Genomic DNA, 24371 nt, shown 5'->3' on the forward strand with positions numbered 1-24371 from the left:
ATACATTCAGGTATTACTGTAGTTATCACCTACTTCCCATAAGCATACTGCCCACTTTTACAACAAGTAGTTGGATAACATCATCATTCTGATTTTATGCATTCAGGTATTACTGTAGTTATCACCTACTTCCCATAAGCATACAGCCCACTTTTACAACAAGTAGTTGGATAACATCATCATTCTGATTTTATACATTCAGGTATTACTGTAGTTATCACCTACTTCCCATAAGCATACTGCCCACTTTTACAAGTAGTTGGATAACATCATTATTCTAATTTTATACATTCAGGTATTACTGTAGTTATCACCTACTTCCCATAAGCATACTGCCCTCTTTAACAACAAGTAGTTGGATAACATCATCATTCTGATTTACATTCAGGTATTACTGTAGTTATCACCTACTTCCCATAAGCATACTGCCCACTTTTACAACAAGTAGTTGGATAACATCATCATTCTAATTTTATACATTCAGGTATTACTGTAGTTATCACCTACTTCCCATAAGCATACTGCCCAATTTTACAACAAGTAGCTGGATAACATCATCATTCTAATTTTATACATTCAGGTATTACTGTAGTTATCACCTACTTCCCATAAGCATACTGCCCAATTTTACAACAAGTAGCTGGATAACATCATCATTCTAATTTTATACATTCAGGTATTACTGTAGTTATCACCTACTTCCCATAAGCATACTGCCCAATTTTACAACAAGTAGTTGGATAACATCATCATTCTAATTTTATACATTCAGGTATTACTGTAGTTATCACCTACTTCCCATAAGCATACTGCCCACTTTTACAACAAGTAGTTGGATAACATCATCATTCTAATTTTATGCATTCAGGTATTACTGTAGTTATCACCTACTTCCCATAAGCATACAGCCCACTTTTACAACAAGTAGTTGGATAACATCATCATTCTGATTTTATACATTCAGGTATTACTGTAGTTATCACCTACTTCCCATAAGCATACTGCCCACTTTTACAAGTAGTTGGATAACATCATTATTCTAATTTTATACATTCAGGTATTACTGTAGTTATCACCTACTTCCCATAAGCATACTGCCCTCTTTAACAACAAGTAGTTGGATAACATCATCATTCTGATTTACATTCAGGTATTACTGTAGTTATCACCTACTTCCCATAAGCATACTGCCCACTTTTACAACAAGTAGTTGGATAACATCATCATTCTAATTTTATACATTCAGGTATTACTGTAGTTATCACCTACTTCCCATAAGCATACTGCCCAATTTTACAACAAGTAGCTGGATAACATCATCATTCTAATTTTATACATTCAGGTATTACTGTAGTTATCACCTACTTCCCATAAGCATACTGCCCAATTTTACAACAAGTAGCTGGATAACATCATCATTCTAATTTTATACATTCAGGTATTACTGTAGTTATCACCTACTTCCCATAAGCATACTGCCCAATTTTACAACAAGTAGTTGGATAACATCATCATTCTAATTTTATACATTCAGGTATTACTGTAGTTATCACCTACTTCCCATAAGCATACTGCCCTCTTTTACAACAAGTACATGAATAAGTCATGACTTAAAAAACATAACAAAATACGCCTGATACCAAGACCTATAAACCAGCACATTTCCTGTGCTACATGTATATGACTTGCAATACTGTTTTTGTTGGATACGTAATATGAACCCCAATCTGTAATATATTTTATTTGAAACCTGATCTAAAAGTATGTGGGGTTTTTTAAAACATCTCTAAACCTGCACCTTGTATTCGAATACTGTATTTGTTGACATGCTAGACTGAATGCCAGATAAAAGTATTCTATGCTGTGACATCACCACAGCCCATTCATTGCTAAGGATGATTTATTTCAAGGGAAAGGCTATTGTTAATGTAAACTGTGGCCTCCTTAAGCTATTCAAGACCAGGTTTATATTACATGGTTACTCAAGCCTCTTTCAGGACCTACCCCCAGTAATTTAAAATAGACGATTAACCTAGCTAGTTATTTTACTTATGTGGCTAACCTGGCTTCTGTTATTTTATAAATATATATCTGACTTGGCCGTTATCATATTTATATAGTAACACACACACACACACACACACACACACACACACACACACACACACACACACACACACACACACACACACATATATTATATATATATATGACTGAACTGTCATCCATCAATTCAAATATTTGTGATTCAAATAGGCTGAATGTTAATGAAAGAACTGAATAATGAATTCAATTTGTTAAATTCTTCAAGTTTTTTGTGGCTGTAAACAGCAAGAATTCTGCAAAATAAAATGTCTTGCCTATCATAAACATTTTCGGTGCACTGTGATGAACATCCATAGGTGCAACTATAAACCAAGTTTCAATGAACTAGGATTTATAGTTTGTGAGAAACTGATTTAAACACAAAACTTTAACTCAAAAATTGATACTGCCATCACCATCGGCAAAGTTATATAGATATCTTGTCTTTTTAAATTGTAAAGTCTAAACAAAAATTATTGGTATCATTCAATCTGTATAACTATGTTTAATTTGCTTTGTTTAGTGACACCACTAGAGCATATTGATTTATTAATCATCAGCTATTGGATGTGAAACATTTGGTAATTTTGACATAATTCTTGAGAAAACCTGCTAGATTTTTCCCCATTAATAGTAAGGGATCTATTATATGCACTTCCACAGACAGGATATTACATACCACAGCCTTTGATATACCAGTTGTGGTGCACTGGTTGGAACAAGAAACAACCCAATGGGCTCACCGGTGGGGATCAATTTTAAACCAACCGAGCATCAAGCAAGGACTTTAACACTGGACTACATCCCAACCCTTTATAATTATGAACACATGTAGTTAATAATACATCACTGAGCACAGGGATAGCACATTCTGACATACCTCCAATGCAAATAAAATTACAGGTGAGGTAACTTATTTAACTTTTTATGAGTTTAATATGGTTACAAACCCTATGTTTGACCTTTTGATATATGTTTAATCTTCAGATATACTTCAACAAAGATAACTTATAAGACCTGTGGGTTTATAACCACCTGTAAGCACATTTAACACCCATGTTATATTATTTTGTTTCTCATATAGTGGCCACATACCGTATATTGCCGTGTATTAGCACTGTCCATGGATAGGCTGACCCCTTAGTATGCTCCAAAATGATCTGCCTTGTGTTTAGGCAGAGATCACTTTTGCCTGTTGGTATCAGGCTTATGTGCAGGGGGGTGGGGTAAGGGATGGACCCCTCCCTTGCTGAAAGCCAGTTTTCTTTTTTTAATATATATATTCCGGAAAAGCATGATTTGACACCCCCAGAAACTTCACGTGCCATTGTCTATTCCCCTGCATGAATTCCTGCACAAACACCTGTGTATACTATATTGATTTTAATAAAACTGTCAAAGAATAGGCTTACTCCTGGAAGTGATTCCATAATGCTGTTTTCTTCAATTCAGTTTTGTCTTTAAATGCTAGATATACGGTAACCATGTAAAAGCTAACACAGCATGATTTGATCTAGCTGGCAGTGTGTTCATATTGGTGTAATAAAAGTAAAATAAATGTTCCCATCTCAGTAATAAAATTAAATAAATATCAAAGTGAAATGACTAAAAGGCCCTACAAGGGTTCTCAACAAAGGTACTGAAATGGTAGAGAAAAGATTGTAGAGGTGTAACAGATAATCCTGCAGAATTTTTTTTTAAAATACAAAGCCATTTATTTTTCCATAATAACCATATACTATATATAACAATGGCTGTGAAAATAACTACTGGTAATAAATATTTTCTAAAAAATGATAGAGATAAACACACAAACCAACCCCCAACCCCCAATAAAAAAAATACAACACCAACAACTAAACAGCATGCAGAAGAAGTGTGGTAAAGATAGAAATGACAACATGAATGAAAAGGTAGAAAATTACCTGTAATTCCTCACATACTAACCTTACATTTCCACCCATCACATTAGCTTTGTAAACAAAGGAAACGCAAAACAAGTCTACAATGTTCATAACTTCTGAACCATGGTACTAATTAAACAGTTTAAATAAAACAAACATTCAGAGACTACTGCTAAAGCAATACAGGGCCCAACTAATTTTCTTATCTTCTAAATTCAAGGGCCATAACTCTGTGAAATTACCATGAAAGTCATAACATTAACATGTTAAAGCTATACACAAAATTTCAGCTCATTATCTCAAGGCATTGTGAAAACCCCATCTGGAAAACTATATATGGGACAGATGGATGGACAGACCAACACTGCTAAGCTATCATTAAATATGGCTAGAATGAAAGTATTCTTTGAAAATACTGACAAAGTGCTTTTTAATACAGTATCTTAAATACAATAATTGTACTTCTTCTTGTGTACAAAGCTGACCTACCCAGTATTAATTCTGAGTATTATATATATATTATACACTTCTCCTGCTGGTAGTGATGGTTGGGATTATACTAAGGTAATACATATAAATTTCACACAGAGAACATCTTTTACTGGGGTCACATGCCCCCCACCCCCCACCCCATTTGAACTGCCCTTCTTTGAATTCATCATCCACAATATACAAGACTAAATTGCCTTGAAAATGTGTCTCTGAAAATCTTTATTTCTAACTATTCCAGGGACCATGTCTCCAAACCACCTTACAGATCTTACTCCGTTAGGAAGCTTAGATCATGTGCCTCTGACAAACACAAGTTGACCTTTTTAGAAATTTGTGACCACTCCCCACCCCCCATCCACCCCCCCACCCCCCAAAAAAAAGAAGAAAAAAAGAGGAAAAAGTTACAAATACTGGATTCTCCTTTGCTGTTTGTGCTGGTTATTTATTGCACAGGTTTATACTGCACACAAATTTTATATACACAGAAAAATGTCACAGTGGGGGGGTGGTATGTTCTTGTGGACAAAAGTCAATAAAAATGTAATAAACAAGCATTTCTGAGGCTACTGCTAAAACAATACATGTCCCCTATAGGCTACAGGGCCCAACACATTTTCCGTATCTCCTACGTTAAAAGGTGGGCGGGATGTAGCCCATTGGTAAAGCTCTCACTCGATGCGCAGTCGGCCTGGGATCGATCCCCGTCGGTGGGCCCATTGGGCTATTTCTCTTTCCAGCCAGTTCACCACAACTGGTATATCAAAGGTCGTGGTATGTACTACCCTGTCTGTGGGATGGTGCATATAAAAGATCCCTTGCTGCTAATCGAAAAGAGTAGCTCATGAAGTGGCAACAGCGGGTTTCTCTCTCAACATCTGTGTGGTCCTTAACCATATGTCTGACGCCATATAACCGTAAATATAATGTGTTGAGTGTCGTTAAATAAAACATTTCCCTCTTCTTCTTCCTATGTTCAGTGGTCATAACTCTGAAAAACTGGTAAATCACCATGGAAGTCAAACTTGATCTGTAATAGCATATAGTAAAGCTATATACACCAAATTTCAGTTCAATATCTTGAGGCATTGCAAAGCTATATTTGGCACAGACTGACGGACGGACAGACAGACAGACAAGGTTCATCAAAACTTCCTTTAAGTTATGCACTATACACATAGACAAACAGACAGAAGGACAGTCTGTTTTGTTTTGTTTAACAACACCACTAGAGCACATTGATTTATTAATTATTGGATGTCAAACATTTGGTAATTTTGACAGTCTTAGAGAAGAAACCCGCTACATTTTTCCATTAGTAACAAGCGATCTTTTATATGCACCACCCCATAGACAGGATAGCACATTATATGTGACATACCACAGCCTTTGATATACCAGTCATGGTGCAATGGCTGAAACGAGAAATAGCCTAATGTGCCTACTGACAGGGATCGATCCAAGACCGACCGTGCATCAAGCAAATGCTTTACCACTGGTCTATGTCCTGCCCCCAACAGAAGAACAGAGACAAAACCTATAAATTCCTCTGGCTGGGCTGGCAAGGGACTTATAAGAAGTAAAAAACAACATATATGACATTCTGTATTTATTACACATCTTCATTTTAATAAAAGTTTGAACGTTTTTTTCCTGGTATAAAAATAACAAGTATAAGTAATAACCAAATACCAGTACGTTTAGAGTATTACCACTATGAATCACAAAGCCACAATGGCTATATCTTGAACATGCTAGGGGGGAAAATCCTTCCAACTTGAAAAGTTCATCATGGTTTGAAACTAGGAGAGGATGGGGATCTTTTTGAAGGGTATGGTGGTATTATTATGTTGGGCATTTTAGACAGATCTATAAAGACTACAAATGGAAAACATACACGTAGGTAATGAACACAGCTAGATTTAAATTACTGTTACCAGTGGACCCAGATATAGAAAAACATAATGCAATGAACACACAATCTGCAGAAAAAGCACCGCAGAGCAAATAAACATGGAATCATGGATATAATATAATTACACAAAATGCACTATATTTCTAACTGAATGTAACAACTACATGCACTGCTCACACACATTAAAGTATACAAGTTATTACGAGAAAAGGAAGAAAAACAAATGCCGTAGGAATCTATAGAAGTTAACCTTTAGTCTGTGCACAGAAAGTAAATAGTCCAAAACTGTTCAAGGGAGATAACTCAACTACACCTGACAGAAACTTGATAAACTGTTTTCTTGATGAAACGAAATGAAAAGTACTAAGCAGATGATGCAAATTGCAGTAATAAATACAACAAGAAACACACAAGGAGACAAAACAGGCAATGATATTTGTTCATTAACAACTATCTAGGTGTACAAACAAATAACAAGTTAAGAACTCTGATGTTATATTGGTTAGCCCCGATTAGTATGAATGCAACATGTTTAGTGAGCTTTTAACATAAATACTGATGAGACATCTGTCAGTGAATTAAAATGGTTAACAGCAAAAATGAATCTAACGTTGGACTTATTAATGATTAATTAACTAATATCGAGTTCATGTGTTGTTATCTACAGCAGAAATAATTCTTCAAGATACAATAAATGTACATTGGAATACAGGTGGAGAAGCATTTAACACCTACAATCTGTTTGCCAATCTATTTTACTTATTCATAGATTTTAAAACATTGTTTTATTTTTTATTTTAAACCCTCCCCCTATATATTATCTTATACTGTATATATTTAGTTTATATGCTTTATCACATCCTATGACTTAAAACCAATTTTTCAAAAACATTGTTTCAATTCAACCAAAATTAAAAAATGGTAATAATAGAGATACTCAAAACAAAACAACTGCATGCCAAGACCATTCTAAAACAGGTGAAATTAAAATACCCCAGACAGCCCTGTGCAACGAATGTTAGCTAACCCAACTTCTGCCACCAGTGTACTGACAACACCGAAACGAGATCAAGCAACAGAAATACAAAACTTCATGCAAGATACAGATAAACCAGTAAAATACTTATATACAGTCATACCTTGCTGTTAGTCCAATATATGTCATCCCGTAAATATATCCGTAACATTGTCATGCACAGGACTGGAGGAAGTGAGGTCGGGTGGCTGTGTAACTGTGACACCCGAAGGGACCGACACCCCACCGTTACCATCACTGGGAGGTGAGTCGTTATCTATGTCTAAACCTTCAAGGAGTGAGTAAAACTGGTTTGAGTCGCCACTAACGTGAGTATACGAGGGTATGGAATAGCGATTAGTCAGCAGTTCGGCCACGTACGGCCGCTTGGTCCGTAACCTACGATTCTTTACCTCCATGTCAGACAGCGAGGATTGCATACTGTCCACGGTGCTCGAGCTCCCGGGATCCGACCCCATGTAGCCTCTCCGGTCTTCCGACAGCTTCCTCAGACTGGAGTTGCTATGCAAGCTGGATGAATCAAGCCGCCAGTCAGACATGTCCAGACTGGCTTTTGGGGAGCTGTCACATAGTCTGTCTTTCCCCACGAGCTCTTCGCCCATAAAGTCATCCCACTCAAAATTGTCCTGTGCCGAGAACACGTCGTCGAACTTGGTCTCCATAGAGCTGGTGTCCGACACCGTCTGCACGTCTTCAGGAATGGTTTCCAGGGGTAGGAGTGATCGCTCAAAGGCCTGTGGAGACACGACGCCTTTTGAGAGGTACATCTCACTGACAAGTTCAAGGTCTCCGTCATCAGGTTTGTCCTCGTGAAAATCATCATCATCGTCGTCGTCGTAATCATTATCATCATCATCGCGATCAGCATCCTCATGACAAGATGTATCACTACTAACACACACATCTCCATTCACAAGCTCAGAACTGAGATGATCCTCATTATCACAGATATAAGACTTGCCGCTGTCTGATGAAGATGAAGATGAAGAAGAAGAATCGTCCTCGGAATCAGACAAGGAAGGAGACCTACTTTCCTCCTCATCCTCATCCTCACTAACATAATCAACACAAGTACCTACCTTCACATCAGGAGACAGCACAGCTCCTTTGACCATGGGCTCGTCTTCAGAACCTTCCATGCTTGCCATGGGATCACTATCAGTCAGTGAGTCCACTTTCAGTTCATCAGACATGCTAACAGATGAATTGACATTTTCAGCTCTTGAATCGATTAAGCTAGGTTCAGGTGTAGCAGACAAAACTAAAACATTTCTCTCTGTTACACTAGCATCCTGACCACCACCATTGGAAACTACTGGGGGAAGCTGCTCTTCTGATGTCATGTTTGCTTTGTTATCAATGGGTGGTTCAAAAACGAAATCTCCAAATGCATCATTATGCTCGAGAGCACTGGGAATGTCTTTAGCAGTGGGTTCAGACTTTACAGTGTCTTCAGCACTGAGTATTTTATCATCAACTTCATCCACTGATTTTATCTCTGAGTTACTTTCAAAGCCTGAAAGGTGTTCAGATATTGTCGATTCTTTCGAAACCACGGATGTTTCATCAGCAGGAACTAAAATTTCTGGAGTTGACTGCTCCGATTCTGGAGATGAGTCAGCATTTGTTATATTAAGAGTGTTTGGAACACTAACAAATGAGTCCTCTATACTGGTGTCTGCTCTAAAGTCCTCAGACTTAGCAGACGTATTCTGGTGGGACACCACTCGATCATCAATCAACAGGGTGCTCTCCTGCTGGGGAAACGAATCTGTCATGTTTTCCACACCCACCATTTCACCGAAGTCGCTATCTGCATACTGTGTAGAACTTGAGATGTCTACCAAACTGGTAGCAGTATGATACTGAGTATTCTCAGTGGTACCCGTCTCACTTTCGGGATCAGGCGATTTTCGTTTTGAGTCTGTCATCAAGCTACTTTCAGACGCGTCAAAGTTAAGTGACTTCACTTTGTTCAAACCGGAAGCATCATTGTGAGGTATTTTCGGTTGTTGGGATTTTCTCGGTGGTGGCTTTTCTACTGGTGTGCTAGTCAAATGTTCAGGCAGCAGAGTTTTGGAAGGCAAGGCAATCTGATCAAAATCTGACAACGGCATATCAACGGCTACATGCTGTCCATTCACCACACTGACAGACAGTGTTTCAATATCAACGTCCTGACTTTCTGGTGCAGAAATTCGTGATACATCCTGTAGCAATGACCGGAAGTCGGGTTTCTTCCCTTGAGGAACATCAGTGCTTTCCACGGACACAATCACATTGTCTTTAGCAAGAACAAAGTCTGTGTCAAAGCTGTCGGTTCTGGTCTGACGAGATTTGGCCCGACCATCGGTAACTGTGACAACCCTTGCTTCAGACGGTATGATGCTGTTCCACTTGTCCTCAAACACAGAGTCCACTGACTGCGGAGTGGCTAGCTTGGTGAAAAGGTGTTCCAACAGAGCATGGGCCTCAGTCACTGTCGGTCGTTGGCCGGGGTTCAACCAGCAAAACTGCATAACTTCGTATCTAAAAACAGATTTTAAACTGTGATGTCAAAATAATTATATGTATACTTAACTAGCATGATGTAACCTTCATGAACCTGCAGCCAAGACAATTTTCTTGACAATACACATGTATTAACAAGGAGGGAAAGAAAGAAAAATGTTTTACAACGCATTCCATACATTTTATTTAGTTATATGGCATTGGACATATGGTTAAGGACCACACAGATACTGAGAGAGAAAACCTGCTGTTGTCATTTTATGGGCTACTCTTTACGATTAGCAGCAAGGGATCTTTTATATGCACCATCCCACAGACAGGATAACACATACCACAACCTTTGATATACCAGTCGTGGTGCACTGGCTGGAGCGAGAAATAACCCAATGAGCCCACTGACGGGGATTGATCCCAGGCTGACTGCGCATCAAGCGAATGCTTTACCACTATGCTATGTCCTGCCCCATGTATTCACAAGTGCTATTTGGTATTTCCCACAGTAACTGACACATCATGAGTTCAAATAACACTTAAAATCATACATATGATATAAACATTATATCTGTATATATCTATATTTATATACTTTGAAGGATGAGAATCTACATCTGAATTAATTTAACTGAATATATTAATAAATTTATTTTACGTCTAAAAGGAGTTACCTTCATTAAAAATAGTTGGAAGAAGACATTAGAATGATTTGCTTGTTCAAAATTATTTGAAGCTAAAACAAATCTCTTTGTTGAACAAATTAATAAAACATTTTTTTTTTAAAACACTATAAAAACTGTCTAATAATTCCTAAAGAGTTGACCATATTAACTTGCAGCTCATCGTTTCTAAAAATATGACCATATTAACTTACAGCCTATCGTTTCTAAAGACATGACCATATTAACTTACAGTCTAATTGTTTCTAAAGAGTCGACCATATTAACTTGCAGCTTATCATTTCTAAAGACACGACCATATTAACTTACAGCCTATCGTTTCTAAAGACACGACCATATTAAATTACAGCCTATCATTTCTAAAGAGTTGACCATATTAACTTGCAGCTTATCATTTCTAAAGACACGACCATATTAACTTACAGCCTATCGTTTCTAAAGACACGACCATATTAAATTACAGCCTATCATTTCTAAAGAGTTGACCATATTAACTTGCAGCTCATCGTTTCTAAAAACATGACCATATTAACTTACAGCCTATCGTTTCTAAAGACATGACCATATTAACTTACAGTCTAATTGTTTCTAAAGAGTCGACCATATTAACTTGCAGCCTATCGTTTCTAAAGACACGACCATATTAAATTACAGCGTATCATTTCTAAAGAGTTGACCATATTAACTTGCAGCTTATCATTTCTAAAGACACGACCATATTAACTTACAGCCTATCGTTTCTAAAGACACGACCATATTAAATTACAGCCTATCATTTCTAAAGAGTTGACCATATTAACTTGCAGCTCATCATTTCTAAAGACACGACCATATTAACTTACAGCCTATCATTTCTAAAGAGACGACCATATTAACTTACAGCCTATCATTTCAAAAGAGACGACCACATTAACTTACAGCCTATTTATAAAAGCGATCTCGAGGTCCGGTTTGTTCAGCTTGATGACCTTGTCCTCCACCACCAGCTGTAGAACCAACTCGTCCGTCAAGTCAGTGTACGGCTGAGAGGCAAACGTCAGGACCTCCCACAGTAAAACACCAAACGACCTGTAACAATACAAAGTAAAACATTTGTTTTTTCTTTAACAACACCACAAAGCCACATTGATTTATTTAATCCTCGGCTCTTGGATGTCAAACATTTGGTAATTTTGATTTTGTATTCTTAGAGAGAAAACTTCTAAATTTGTCCATTGGTAGCAAGGGATCTTTTATATGCACCATCCCACAGACATGATAGTACATACCATAGCCTTTAATATACCAGTCAAGGTATACTGGCTGGAGCAAGAAAGAGCACAATGGGCAATGTTGATAAGAACCAGGGAACATTGTGTTTTCAAAATCTTGAGTAACAATATTTCTAGTTAATTGAAAATTGATTAGCAACTACTGTGAAATGTTGTAAAATTGTGTAGCGATCTTGTAGCGATCTCTGAAACTTGAGTAGAGAATCATGATGCGATACTGAACAAAATGTTCCCCGAGAACAACATAATAAATATAAATAATACAATATAATAATAGTACAAATAATATGATAATGTAAGTTCTGCTGAATGGTAATGTTTTAAAGGTGAGCGAAAAAAATAATAATGACAACACAAAATGTAAACAATGCCGAATTTTGGAAAATATGCAGTGTTTCCCCCAGGATTTTTGTTCAGAGGCTTGGCAAAATAGTTTGACGTTAACTGAGCCCCCAAAGGGTGTGAAAATGCTAGGGAGTTCGGGGGCATGCTCTCCAGTAATGTTTTTTTTTTAATTTCCAGTAATGCTTCTTTTTTTTTTCAGTCATTGTACACTCATAGAAGAAAATATTTTAAGATAGATTTTAATAATAATGTTTATTATTATTAAATATTTGCATAATGTCAAAACAATAATTTGAAAAAGAAGTATAAAAGTATTAGACTAAGCATAAACAGATAATACATATTACTGAATTACTGATTGTAATACGTATTATTTGTTATCTATCTATTTATCTAAAAGTAAAACCCAGGTCTTCTACAATTTTAAACAATCCACTAACCATGGGATTGGTGATTTTAAAAATTAATTATCCATGATTGAATATTCATTAACCCTACTTCTGTATGTATATCAGGGGTTCTACTTATAGAATTAAAAAAAAAATTACCATTTGATAAAAAAAATGTACTGGTCATGATAAAAAAATTCACCTGCTAAATTGTAATCACTCAGTGACTGATAAAACAAATAAAAGAAAGTAAATATTTTTTTTTATATATGTAGGTACATTTTTACATTTGTGTTAATTCATCATATAATGTGCACTTAAAAAATAATTTCTTTCAAGTTTTGCAAATTTAATTATGTAATGTTTAAATATAATTTAAAAAATAACAACACAAAAACAAAAACAGACCAAACCAAAAAAACATTTGGAAGTTCGTAAAACAATATGGTTATGTGCAACCTTTAAAAAAAAAACCCTGATCTGACGAGACTGGTCACCATTTATTTTGTTACGCCTGCACTGTGTTAGAGTAACAGCTGTTTGGGTACCAGTCACTTGACTGCGACTGCAACATTTTGTTAACTTGGACTTTAATAAAATTACATCTGTAAGTATATTCATTTCAGGGATGGGGCATAGATTACTGGTGACCATATATTCATTAGTGAACTGTTGCATGTGAAAGGAAATCGAAAGTATTGACTTGTAGATCCGTTTTCCTTTTAACATATGATAGATGTTGGTTGAAATTTTTTTTTTCTTCATTCAATCATCATCATGATGGTTTATTTGTTTTCCCCTCACTGGCCACCGGGCTCTAACAATGTACATATTTGTGGAATACTAGTATATTTAGGACTACTAGCATTTCCATTTTAAATTTTTTTATAATATCGACGAATTAATCACAGAAGTGAACTCGTCCCTTTTTTTTAATGGTTACAATTTTTACGGTCCCGGTAAAGAAATTCACAGGGTCGGTGCGGGGTCCTTCCATCCCCTAGGGGAAACATTGATGTGTCAGTGAGCTTCTAATATTCAAACCAAAATTAATGTTATCATAATAGAAAAGAATAGTATTTCTGGAATGTTTGATGAAAGTAAGCTATGACACATCATGGAACAGGTTGAAAAAAGTTACAATCGCGATAGTACGTATTTTATGACTACAGTAATGCTAAGATAACTTTGAAAATCTGTAGCCAAGTCAATCGTGGGCACACATGACTCACCAGATGTTAGCTTCTTTAGTGATGACAGCCGTCTGCCAGCCATCTGCCTGGTGACTCAGTGACTCGGGAGCCATCCAGCGCACAGGGAGAAGTTCCTTGCGACTTGAGTAGTAGTCTTCCTGTAAAAACAAACAGAATTGTTTTTTTAATAATGATAGGAATAGACAAAGAAAAGTTTTAAAAAAAACATTGTCTTGCATGCTGATATGTGGGTGGATGTAAGAGTTTTTCAATTGAATGGGTGTTCTGTAACATTAATGTAAAAAATGTGATTCGGTGGTGTTGATATGCAAGACAGTGCATAGAAAAAATTAATTACATGATCAAAAATAAGGGGTGTTTGAGGGGCAAGGCCTTAAGGACCCTGCTTAAATCCATGCCTACTTCAGTATTAAGTTGTAATAAACTCACTCGATACTCACTAAACATGTTTTTTTATCAATGATTTCATTTTGGCTTCACGTAAAAAGAAGAAAAAAAGTTCAGTTTATATGCAAATTAATAATATATATATAGTCGAGCACCGTTGTGTTGATCTTGTTTGAGTCGATATATTATTTGTGTCGGTCCTGGCCGAAACGTGTATTAAATATCATGTTTTTTACTCTGTTGAGTCGATACAATTGAGTCAATATTACGTTTGTGTCGATATATTTTTTGGTCCCTAATTAAACTTTTATGTACAAAAGTGCCTCGATGTGTTGATAGTAAAATTATTTGTTAAAATAAATAAAATGTTTAAAAGGGTAAGTATAAATTGCACGACCTATAATTAACGCTCTGACGGTATTTTGGGCATGTAACCAAACCATTGCCGACATTCCACTGTAAACAGATATGATTTGTAATTACTGTTCACATGTGAGATCAATGAGTGAAGTTATCTAAAACAGTAATCAAGGTAATAAATGGCCTCACCGATCTTAAAATTAAACGCGGTAATCGAGCAGATGAAATGATTGTTACAGAATGCAGCAAGTCACGTAACTTATGGCTTTCATAAATTGAGGACTGGTAAAATGGACTCGGATTAAAGTAGGATTAATTTGTGGTGGTCGGTTATTTGTTTGTTAATTAACAAAGAAGCGGTGTCGGTGTTTCTTTAATGACACCTATCCCATTTAAGCAAAGTGGACCGTTGGTCACTTCACCAGAGCATCATGTCTGAGCAATCTAGTGAAGGACCTGGCTTATCTGGGGGGAAAACTGGATCAGATAATGCTCCAAAGAAACGTAAGTTGACGGTAAAATCCATTGAAACAAAATTTGGCATTCCTCAAAATACTTTGTCTACATGGTTAAAACATTCTGATAAAATTAAAGGGGCTATTGCAATTTCATCCTTTTCTCCATCTAGAAAAAGAATGAGAACAGCAAAGTTTGAAGATGTAGACGAAGCTGTATTAAAATGGTTCAAATTAGCTAGGGACAGCAATGTTGCAATTCTGGGGCTCACATAATGGTTAAAGCAGAAGAATTAGCAAAGAAATTGGGTAGATATGATTTTACTTGTTCGACTGGGTGGTTGGATAGGTTTAAAGAAAGTCACGACATAACTTTTAAAAAAGTCTGTGGTCAGGTGAACTCCGTTAACAATCGATCAGATGCTATGAATAACTGGAAACAGGCTTTGCAAACAGTACTCATGTCTTACAGTGAGGACGACATCTACAATGCCGACGAGACAGGCATTTTCTTTAAACTAATGCCAGACAAAACCTTAGAGTTTAGGGGTGTGAAATGTCACGGTGGCAAATGCAGTAAAGATCACATTACCGCTCTAGTAACTGCTAACATGTCTGGCACGGATAAGCTCCCACTTTTGATTATTGGCAAATCACAAAAGCCACGTTGTTTTAAAAATGTCAAATCACTACCCACTTAGTACCTGGCCAACAAGAAAGCATGGATGACGTCTGATATTTTTAAAGATAAGCTTTTTAAAATTGACAAAATATTTCCTAGACAAGGATAAAAAATCACAATGATTGTTGATAACTGCCCTGCCCACCCTCGTGTCACTGGTCTTACCAATGTAGAACTGATATTTCTCCCCCCGAACACCACGAGTCATACTCAACCAATGGATCAGGGTATTATTCAAAATCTAAAAGTGCACTATTGAAAACATATTATTGTAAGACACAAAAAAAAACTGAAGTTAAACTTTCGGTTTTGGATGCCCTCCGATTTTTAAAACTTGCGTGGGATAATGTATCAGTAGGGACAATTAACCACTATTTCCGCCATGCAGGCTTCATTAATACAACTGAGTCGGCCGATCCGAGTATGAAAGTGACCCCGACAACAATGTTCCCTTGTCACACCTAGTAACCAACGGTGTGACTTTAATGGAATATGCACGTGCCGATGACAGCCTGTGCTCCCATGTCCGACGACAGCATTGTTGAAGAGGTGTTGGCTGTCCGGACCCCTGTTGTAGAGTACCAGAGCCTGAGAGTGATACGGAAAATGACGACACTGCCGATCTTCCCCCGCCGTCGTTGATGTCAGCAACAGAGGCACTGGAGTTATTAACTCGATCTGTGGACAGCAGAGATTCCAATGGAAATCCCGTCCGTGCTATTGGGGACTTAACAAACTTTCTAAGCTCAGTAGCTTTCATACCTTGTTCTAATGCGCGACAGACATTATTAACAGACTTTGTGAATTAAGTGTTGTGATAGTTGTGATTGTTATTTGTTCTTCCAGTTTGTATAATTGTATTTTGTTCTTAATCCTTTATTATAATAAGGGGCGGGACGTAACTCAGTGGTACAGCACTCACTCGATGCGCGGTCGGTCTGGGATCGATCCCCGTCAGTGGGCCCATTGGGCTATTTCTCGTCACAGCCAGTGCACCACGACTGGTATATCAAAGGTCGTGGTATGTGCTATCCTGCCTGTGGGATGGTGCATATAAAAGATCCCTTGCTGCTAATCGGAAAGAGTAGCCCATGAAGTGGCGACAGCGGGTTTCCTCTCTCAATATCTGTGTGGTCCTAAATCATATGTCCGACGTCATATAACCGTAATTAAGATGTGTTGAGTGCGTCGTTAAATAAAACATTTCTTTCTTTTATTATAATATGTTAAACTTTATTTAGTAAAAAAAAAAATTTTAATTGTCTCCATATCCAGTCATTTTAATTCCACAATTTATAAAAACTTTTTAACAGATTCAGTAAGCTTGCGCACATCGGTATTATTGATTGGTTTATTGATTGATTACTTTGTTATTATTAATTTCAGAACATTTTTCTTTGTGTTACATTATGTTATTGTGAAATTAAATGAAATTCTTGATTTGATTTAAACAAATAAATCATATTTCATTTTTAAATTTGACATCTTTTGTTTGTACATTTTTTATTTACATACTTGACTGAACATTTGAGTCGATATTTGGTTAACTCGATATTTATGTGCGGTCCCCACGATATCGACACAACGGTGCTCGACTGTATATATATTGGGTGAGTAATTCTGCAGTTTGATGGCTTAGTCCATGCGTACACTGATGCAAATTAACAACAGCTGAACACTATGTATTACACTGTATCTGAAGCAAGTGTTTGACCCATGTATATAAAGCAGAATACACATTAAGAGACTACAAACCGGAAAGAGTTCCTCTGTGATTCCGAAGTCCCCAACTTTGACTGTGAGGTCAGCAAATACAAGACAAGATCTTGCTGCAAAATCACTGCAATAAAGCAAATCAGCAGAAATAAAAATCACTGCAATAAAGCAAATTAGAAAAATCATTTCAAAGATGTATGCTTCTGCCAATGTATACCTAACTTTGAATGTCACATTAAATAAATAAGACCACCATACTTGCCACTGATTAAAAATTAATCTAAAAACTAAAATCTTACTGGTGTATGTAACCATGGCGATGCAGACAAGCCAATCCACTTGCAGCATCGATGGCAAATTTAAGAAGTCGGGGATGCTGTAAGTTGCTTTGGTCCAGTTTCTGCTTCTTCAAGTAGGTCTTGAGGTCACCCTACAACACAGATTACCTTCACTGTGACCGAGTTAAAAACAAACAAAACTAACACATGATTTAAACAGAGATTTCAAAATGTTATATATGTATTAAGGATTCTGAAATAAGTCTAACCTGTACACACCAATCTACTAAAGAGGTGTTCTCATTATGTGATTAGCTACACAGACATGTCGCATGCGATTTGTTGTGGCGACTCTAATTGTATGTGTATATGACTAATGCCGGTCTGATTTAGTTGTTTTGAAACATCGATTAAATCGCATGCCACAAGTCGGTGCAACTAATCGCATAATGAGAATGCCCTTTAGTCATATAAACTACATGATAAATAGAATACAGGAAACTGAAAATTCATGTCAACAGAATTAAACTTTACAGAAGACTTTTGAAGCAAGTATACACTCTTAAATACTCATGGGAAATAAATATAAATGCTTTAAATATTGAACGCTTGATTTGAACCAAGTCTTACCATTTGAGCATGCTCCAAAATGACGAGAATTGGGTTTGTTTCGGTGCACTGGCCCAACAATCGCAGAACATTAATATGATCCAACTCTCTGAAATGAAATAATTAGTCATGAGTGCCAATTCTAGTAAAAGTTTGTTTTGTTTAACAACACCACTAGAGCACATTGATTTACTAATCATCGGCTACTGAATGTCAAACATTTGGTAATTTTTTAGTCTCGGAGAGGAAACCTGCAACATTTTTCCATTAGTAGCAAGGGATCTTTTATATGCATCATCCCACAGACAGGATATCTCATGCCATAGCCTTTAGTATACCAGTCGTGGTGCACTGACTGGGGTAACAATTCTAATAAGTCCTTCAAGTAGAATAGTGGTAGAGTAAGATTTGCTGACGAACATACTTTACTACAATTTACACAAGTTTATTAAACCTTAATTCACTTGTGGTACTTTTTTTTTTTTATCTATAAAAATACTTATTATTCAGTTATTCAAACAGAAATAAAAATTTAAGTTTTTATGCCATTTTCAAAGCAATTTAAGTTTTTTCTCTAATTAGCATTCAAAATAAGAACTTGTCCATTTGTCCTGATATAAAAGCAGTGTCTTAATGGTTGTCCAGTAGACCAGTATAAATTTATAATACTGTTTCATTTAGAGCATTAATAAAACAAATTGTCCTTTCACTTGAATAAAATTTACAACTTATTTGGACAAGTGAAAATATTGTTGGACAAGCAGATTTCTAGATATACTTATCCGGTGGACTAGTGAAAAATTACGCTTATTTGTTTTATTGCTAATGCATTCTGAAGAAAGCTATTGCCATTCACATATGCACCCTTATCAGTTACCTAAAAGGTGCAACATCTTCGTGAAATATTTTCTGTTCTGACTTTGATGCATCATCCTTCATCATTTTGACGACAACACGACTTCGAGCTATCCCTGATGTTATGTGCTCTGCATCCGACTCTATAATCTAAACAAAATATTACAACATTATTAAAAAGGTAAACCATGTACCAAAAACAAAAGGTAAATCAAATTATAAAAACAGAGTATAACAAATGTTCACACAAAAAGTTGAAAATCATTATTCGGTTATCTCCCCTTTAGTTTTCAAACAAATGTCAGAAAAGGTCAAAGGTTTTAGATTTAACTGTATGCTCAGATTATGTCTTGAACATGATGCTGTTCTATTGAAAGAAAAGATTTACAAATGTGTATGATAATTAAAACATGACTAAGTCATCTAGAAGCAGCATGCATGTTTTGCTTCTTTGGCTAGCTCACTTGAATTCATACAGGTCTATGAAAGTGAACAACTCCTGTAACAGAACTCTGTCGACATTGATCATAAAACAATCATCATATGCCTGTACAATGGCAGCCAATCACTATGTGGTCACACCAACCAGTGGCGTAGCGTGGGTTGTCAGTGCCCGGGGCAAGGCAAGTATTGCGCCCTCTAACCAGTTGACCGTTAGCATCCCCCCCCCCCCCCCCCCCCCCCGAGTCCCTTCCACCAGTCCAAAATTTTGCACCCGGGGTAACGGCCCAGGATGCCCGGCCCATACTACACCACTGACACCAACCAGCTTTAATGAATTCATATTTCAGAACTGGACATGAACAAACACTGAGGTGAGTGATTACCTTCTCTCTTTATTTAGATTATGTGGAGCCTTTTAAGATATTACCATATGGATACCATATCAATTTACAAGCTCAGGGGAGCTAAAAATTACTCTCCTTAAACTAGTCTCTGGAGAAGTGATGGGGGGACGCGGTCTGTATTTGTTAAGTTTCAAAATAAATAAATATGGAACTGAACTGATTTTCTTTCCTAACCTATTGGTTAGGTAGGCAGCCTGACAAATTGACAAAGATTGCAAAGCAATTTGTTTTTATTCAGAAATACATCAAATGCAATAATTATATCTTGAATAATGACCTTATGAGTCTTGGATTAATTTTTGAAAAAACACTCGTTGAGTGGGTAAGTTTTTTTATTTTTATTCACATATATTCTCTTAAATGTTTTATAAACATATGAAATAAAGCTCATAGATCAGTTAATATCTATTAAAATTAAAAAAATTATTTTAGAAAAAGTCACAGCTACTTACGGGCATGTGTGGCCAGGTGTCCAGTATTTATGTTCATTATTCCCGATAACAGTGGTTTTCTGACCAGAATTTATTTTTAAAAAATTAACTACGATTCATATCCCAATATTTGGTGATTTTCATTGTTGGTAAAACGATAAAATTTATTATCAAATTAGTTGTCACAATCAGCTATCGATCCCTGAAAATGACCGCGACCTGCCGCCATTGTTGGCAAGCGAAAATACTTGCCAAAAACGAAAAACAAAATCTAGCATGCTGTCAAGTAAACTGTTCCCTGAATTAAATTTCTATTTCTGATGAGTGCTGTGTGCAAAACAGCGGGAAATATGAATTGGGGAATACACTGTATAGTGTACAGTATGTCGACTAGCGTGACGTTGGGCAAGGTATCTCGCCTGCAGTAGTCAGTAGATTAAATGCACATTAAATACAACTGTTTTGAGATATACATGCCACTTTATTCACCCACATATGTATACTCTTAAAAAAAAGTAGGGGAACCTGAAATATTAATGTTAATATCAACTATTAGACCGAACATACATTTTGATCACAGACATCCTAGTAAAGAATGTTCAGGTCTGTTTATCAACACACTGAAACACATTCCATAGTTTGCACATGCATCACGCAGCATCACGTACACATACGTGGGGTTTCATTCTCGATTTTGACAATTTCCAGGAAGATCCATTAATCACTGTGGAACATTATTTCTGTCAATCTTTTTCATTCTGTTGATCACACAGTTGTTATTGTTTTGTTTTAAGTAATTTTTATTGTTTGATTTTGCAATTTACTGATAAAAAAACATCAACTTTCAAATTTCACTTCTGACCCCAATCGTCTTTCAAGATCTTTGGTGGTCACAAAACCTACTGTAATACTGAACTACCGGTTGTAATGTTTGCCCAATTAATTCACTATTATCATATAACCATTCCCCACAGCTAATATACCGTACAATTTTGGCAACTGTAAATTCTTATTAGAGTTCCTCTATTTTTTTTGAAGAGTATATTTATCTACAGTAGGACCTCTTTGTCACCAGGAAATGAGGAGACAAACCTCAAAAAATTATTCCCATTTTGTCATGAAACTGAGTTCAAAACGTTGTGTATATTTCAATTAACAAAGAACAATATGGGCATTTTTTAAAATGCATTTCATTTTTTTACCAAATAAAACAAAATATGGGAAACCTATATCACAGTAGTTACCAAAATATAAATAAAAATAAATAAATTTAAAAAAAATAAAAAGCTTCCATTATAGCCTGCTTATGAATTCTGAATTATTAAACTCCATTGTCTTTTTTTTTTTACCAACATAATATCTTACCTGGCCAAACCATCCTGATCCTATTTCTTTCAGGTATGTCAGCTGTCGGCGAGGAAAAGGCCGATTCGTTGCTAAAATAAAAAAACATGTCTACATTTACAAAATGATGATTATTTTAACGTGAAAAACATATATAATTATACATTTTCCTCTGTTATATGGTTTACTGGATTTTTATAAATGTGAAACCAACCAATCAAGTTAAAACTAAAACCAACCAATCAATTTAAAACTGAAACCAACCAATCAATTTAAAACTGAAGCCAACCAATTAATTTAAAACTGAAACCAACCAATCAATTTGAGAGTTGCGTCCTGCTTGCTTTTCTCCACACAGCCTATCCTTGGTTTCCTTGACGAAGCCTGTGTAAGGATATCGGGCAGTGGGTCAATTTGTATTTCCGTCGAGTTGGATGTACTGTGTTCTGAGCTGTCAACGTCGGCAGAATAGCCTGGGTTACTTCTGGCTTCTGTCGTATATTCCTCATTGTTGTGGAAGTGCTGCACATAGGATAGTGAAATAAGACATTCAGAATAACACAATACTAATTAATGAAGGATTGTCTGTTATTTCTTTTAAGTTTACCGAGGTAGGAACAAACAAATCATCTGCAAACTGTGTGAATCGGCGAAGCTATTCTCACATACGTTTACAAATACTTTTTTTGTTCATACATAAAAGAAATAACAGACAATACTTATCATTAAATTGAATCATACTAGCTAATAATAACACTATAACATCATACTTTATTTTGAATTATTTTTGCTCCATAAACAATAATGCTGAGTAAGACCCATATAAAATGATGTCATCAGCAATGACATTCTCTGACGACGTAATTTTTACGTTCATCGAGCAATGAGCAAACTCCCGTTGCTACGTCTGGACCAATGGGATGACGTTATGTTGTAATGAATGTAATGGAAATTTAATTATTCTAAATTACATAACAGAACGCTGGCAGATGGGTTTTGGTTGGTGTTGCGTTTACATACATGTTATTATTCCTAGTGTTTTCTTAGAATTGCTTTTGTGACACCATGTACTGGCCTACACCTTGTCCCAGGATGGTATTTAGAGACTTAATGAGTCAGCTAAGACACAGCAATATTCGGTACTTAAGATTCCCAAAATAGCAAGTCTCAAACGGTGAATACCATACAGACGCAGATCCAAGGGGTGACCAGTGACCCCCTTAAATATATTCAAGCAGGACTGAAAATTGCGAAAGTGATAGTTTTGTTCGCACGCCACTCGCATAAGTATAGTTTGTGTAACCCATTTTTCATTTGCACATTGAACTTTGACATCATAATGTTCATTATGGATTATCTAAAAATAAAATGAGTTACCTGAATTTGTTTTTGTGTAACCCAAACATGGTTTACGCAAAGTTTCAATTCTCAGTTGCCTGCCAAGTGCCTTTATTTTCAAGCTTTCAAAAAAATGTTTAGCTTGCCCTTTTCACGAGTTGGTCCATATGCTCCTTTCCCCCTTAGGCCCCCTGCCCCCAAATTTCCTAGATCTGTCCTGTTACTGTATATTCCTAATTATTTTAATTTAAAATTCTTTATAAAGTAATTCTAATCTGAAGATACCAACATGTACATGCACTACATACTTCATAAATTAAGAAAATGTAATGTCTGCAAATGAAATATCTGAAAATGATCAACACATTTTGCTAATAGGTCTTTACGGTATTTCACCCACAAATTAATTTGAACAATATTTCTATAAAATATTAAAAGGTTTTTTGCTTGAATTATTATTCTATGCATATCCACATGCACATTCAGACGTCCCTTTGTTTATATAAGCAGTAGAAAGGTTTTTGGCACTAGTATTGACATGCACTAAAACGTGGAAGTCCACCTAGTTGAAACCATATATCATGGTCATGATCAGCTCTCTGTAGACAAAGCACCTAATGATAAGTCATGGCTGCATACCCCCACAACTCTTATCATAATTTCTTTCGGAATCAGTCTTGCGCAAAGATAAGGCACTGAATATGCTAACGGGTTCTATTACACCCATTTAAAATTTCATATGGATTTGCGAGTAGATTATTTAATTCAAACCATCGTCAATTTTGTTGAACAAAAGACCTTTTGAAAGTTAAGTACCTTTAAGCTGTATATATATAGTCCTTTAAGCTGTATATCTATCGTCAAAAAAATTTTGCACAAAAAAACTTCCTTTTGAAAGCAAAGTATTTTATAGGCTGAATTTACAAAGCCTGTTCATGTCTTACTTGCATGTAACTACAAACATTTTCAATGCTTAAATATCTGCATTTAAGAAAAACAGGCCTCGTAAATTCGGCCCATATGTACCTTTAAGCGATATGTCTTACCTTAAAAGCAGGTTTCCCCTTCAAACATTGAAGGCATCCCAGAAGTGCAATGACAACCACCACAGGCACAGTAATTGCAAGTATGAGCCAAATAGGCAACATTGTCAAAACTTAGAGCCCATCTATGATTGCTAGAGTCTGTAAACATTAGTCTCAGCTTCTTTCAGCAAACGGATTTCAGTATCTCTA

The 24371-nt window shown here is 36.1% G+C and overlaps 1 protein-coding gene across 3 annotated transcripts in view; it reads right to left on the reverse strand.

The window, feature by feature from the left end:
• Nucleotides 1-24371, reverse strand: part of LOC121379031 — a 33693-nt gene extending 9322 nt beyond the window's left edge. Inside the window, exons 1-10 of one of the 3 annotated variants that reach the window (XR_005958799.1) lie at nt 24183-24371; nt 22113-22320; nt 21820-21890; nt 19198-19325; nt 18342-18429; nt 17733-17863; nt 17473-17557; nt 13852-13970; nt 11533-11682; nt 7533-9958 (exon numbers count right to left, since the gene is read on the reverse strand). Coding sequence is in view for 2 of the 3 variants with exons in the window: in XM_041507473.1 (XP_041363407.1) it covers nt 7555-9958; nt 11533-11682; nt 13852-13970; nt 17473-17557; nt 17733-17863; nt 18342-18429; nt 19198-19325; nt 21820-21890; nt 22113-22320; nt 24183-24284 (3486 nt within the window). In the remaining variant the exon portion in view is untranslated. Of the gene's footprint in view, nt 1-5941; nt 9959-11532; nt 11683-13851; nt 13971-17472; nt 17558-17732; nt 17864-18341; nt 18430-19197; nt 19326-21819; nt 21891-22112; nt 22321-24182 lie in introns of those variants that run through there. The other 2 variants (XM_041507474.1, XM_041507473.1) reach the window with 2 other exon arrangements.

Source organism: Gigantopelta aegis, chromosome 8, assembly GCF_016097555.1.
Source record: "Gigantopelta aegis isolate Gae_Host chromosome 8, Gae_host_genome, whole genome shotgun sequence".
Classification (NCBI taxonomy): Eukaryota; Metazoa; Mollusca; class Gastropoda; order Neomphalida; family Peltospiridae; genus Gigantopelta; species Gigantopelta aegis.